At 42.1% G+C, this 1,893-nt stretch overlaps 1 protein-coding gene across 1 annotated transcript in view; it reads right to left on the bottom strand.

Annotated features, from left to right (window-relative positions):
* The window catches only part of LOC102205617 (uncharacterized), a 4,336-nt gene extending 2,461 nt beyond the window's left edge, over positions 1-1,875 (bottom strand). Inside the window, exons 1-3 of the mRNA XM_005755288.1 lie at positions 1,823-1,875; positions 1,075-1,401; positions 416-739 (exon numbers count right to left, since the gene is read on the bottom strand). Coding sequence (XP_005755345.1) covers positions 416-739; positions 1,075-1,401; positions 1,823-1,853 — 682 coding nt within the window. The 5' untranslated portion in view covers positions 1,854-1,875. The remainder of the gene's footprint in view (positions 1-415; positions 740-1,074; positions 1,402-1,822) is intronic.
* Between the last annotated feature and the right edge of the window lie 18 nt (positions 1,876-1,893).

The following is a 1,893-nucleotide window of genomic DNA, read 5'->3' as shown; positions in this document are numbered from 1 at the left end:
AAACTTGAAGAACTTTGCCTACTTGTGGGCTACTTGTGTCTTGCTTTGCTGTGTAATTATATTGTCCTCAACGTTCCAGCGGATGGGTTCAAGCTACAAAGCTATCACTCCCACACAGCATATACAGTGCAATACAAATACAGCGTATTCTTCTTTTTTATTACTAAGTTATTATACTGTGTTGCGTTGTGATGTGTCGTATCGTGTTGTGTTGTGTGACTGTGCAATGACAATAAAGAGTTATCTTCTTATCTTCATATTAATTTAGGGCCACTTTAAAATTCCATAATCAGTCAGTTCACTTTGGCTCCTTCACTGGGAACCAGTTTTGCCTTCAGTTAACTTTTTATTTCTACTCATCACAACTACTTAGAAAGCAAGATTCAAACCTCAGACCTGTAACTACACCACTGACCTCTGACTTTCAGCTCCACTTCCTTCTTCATCAGGATGTTTCCCTCCCTGCTGTAGACGGTGCAGGTGTAGGTGGAGTTGTCTCTCTCTGTGGGGTATTTCAGGGTCAGACTGAGGTCTCCAGTTTTCAGCAGGTCTTTTTTCATCTTCGTTCGGTCTCTGTAATCCTGCTCCTGTTCTTCAGGCTGGTCAGAGCCGTTCTCATACACGTGGACCTTTCCGTATTTGTCCTTCCACACCACCTTAATGTCTTTAGACACTTGAACTAAGGTTTTGCAGGGCAGCTGGACTGACTCCCTGCCTGAATCCACCTCCACCTTGTGAACTGAGAGAAACAAAGCACGACATGATGACATGAGCAGCAGCATTGAGAATGTTTTATTTGACTGGATAACTTTTCCAGTAAAATCCCTTCTGACTGGACACATTTGATGATGATGAGCAGAAGCAGACAGGAAGACAGAGAGAAGAAAACGCTCTTATTTTTATTTGTGGGTAATTGACACCTGATGGGATGGGACTACACTGTTAAAGCTAATAATGTAAAAATGACAACAGTCACCTGTTCAAACTGGTTATATCTGTTAGATTCTTTGACATTTAACTGCTCAGATCATTTTAAATAAACGCTGACCTTTGACCTGTATCTACAGAACTGACCTCTGACAATGAGCAGCACTTCCTTCTTCATCAGGATGTTTCCCTGCTGATTGTAGAGGGTACAAGTGTAGGTGTTTGTGTCGCTCTCTGTGGGGTGTTTCAGGGTCAGACTGAGGTCTCCAGTTTTCAGCAGGTCTTCATTCATCTTCGTTCGGCCTCTGTAATCCTGCTCCTGTTCTTCAGGCTGGTCAGAGCCGTTCTCATACACGTGGACCTTCCTGTTTTTCATGTCCTTCCACTCCACTTTAGCGTCTTTAGGCAGGAAAACTGTGGTTTTGCAGATCAGCTGGACAGACTCCACCCCTGAATCCACCTCCACCTTATCACCTGAGATGACAACAAAGTATCTTTTACTAGAGCAATGTTATTCTCTTTATGATGTATTTTGTATTCCTTTTCTTTGTACAGTTGTACAAAAAGAGAGAGAGAATTTATTTCCATCGTTGAATCACAACAAGCAGCCTGTTTCTTTGACGATAAGGTGCTGGGAACAATAGCTAAAATTATGTTGTCTCTAAACAAACTTTAGTGAGGACAGCATGAGCACTAAAATGATTTTTGTTGACTGGATAAGTTAAAATATTTCCAGTAAAATCCGTTCTGACTGGTTCCAGTCTCAGAAATGACCGACTATAGATGGGACATGAAAAAGTTTGTGTATTGAAGGAACGGAGGAGCTTTGAGCCAACTGATACTTGGCACACTATTACAATGAATCTGACCTTTGACCTGTATCTACAGAACTGACCTCTGACAGTGAGCAGCACTTCCTTCTTCATCAGAATCTTTTGCCTCCGGCTGTAGACGGTGCAGGTGTAG

Source organism: Pundamilia nyererei, unplaced genomic scaffold (assembly GCF_000239375.1).
Source record: "Pundamilia nyererei isolate P.nyererei 1_Seehausen unplaced genomic scaffold, PunNye1.0 scaffold01142, whole genome shotgun sequence".
Lineage (NCBI taxonomy): Eukaryota > Metazoa > Chordata > Actinopteri > Cichliformes > Cichlidae > Pundamilia > Pundamilia nyererei.
This window is presented reverse-complemented; position numbering and strand designations above follow the sequence as displayed.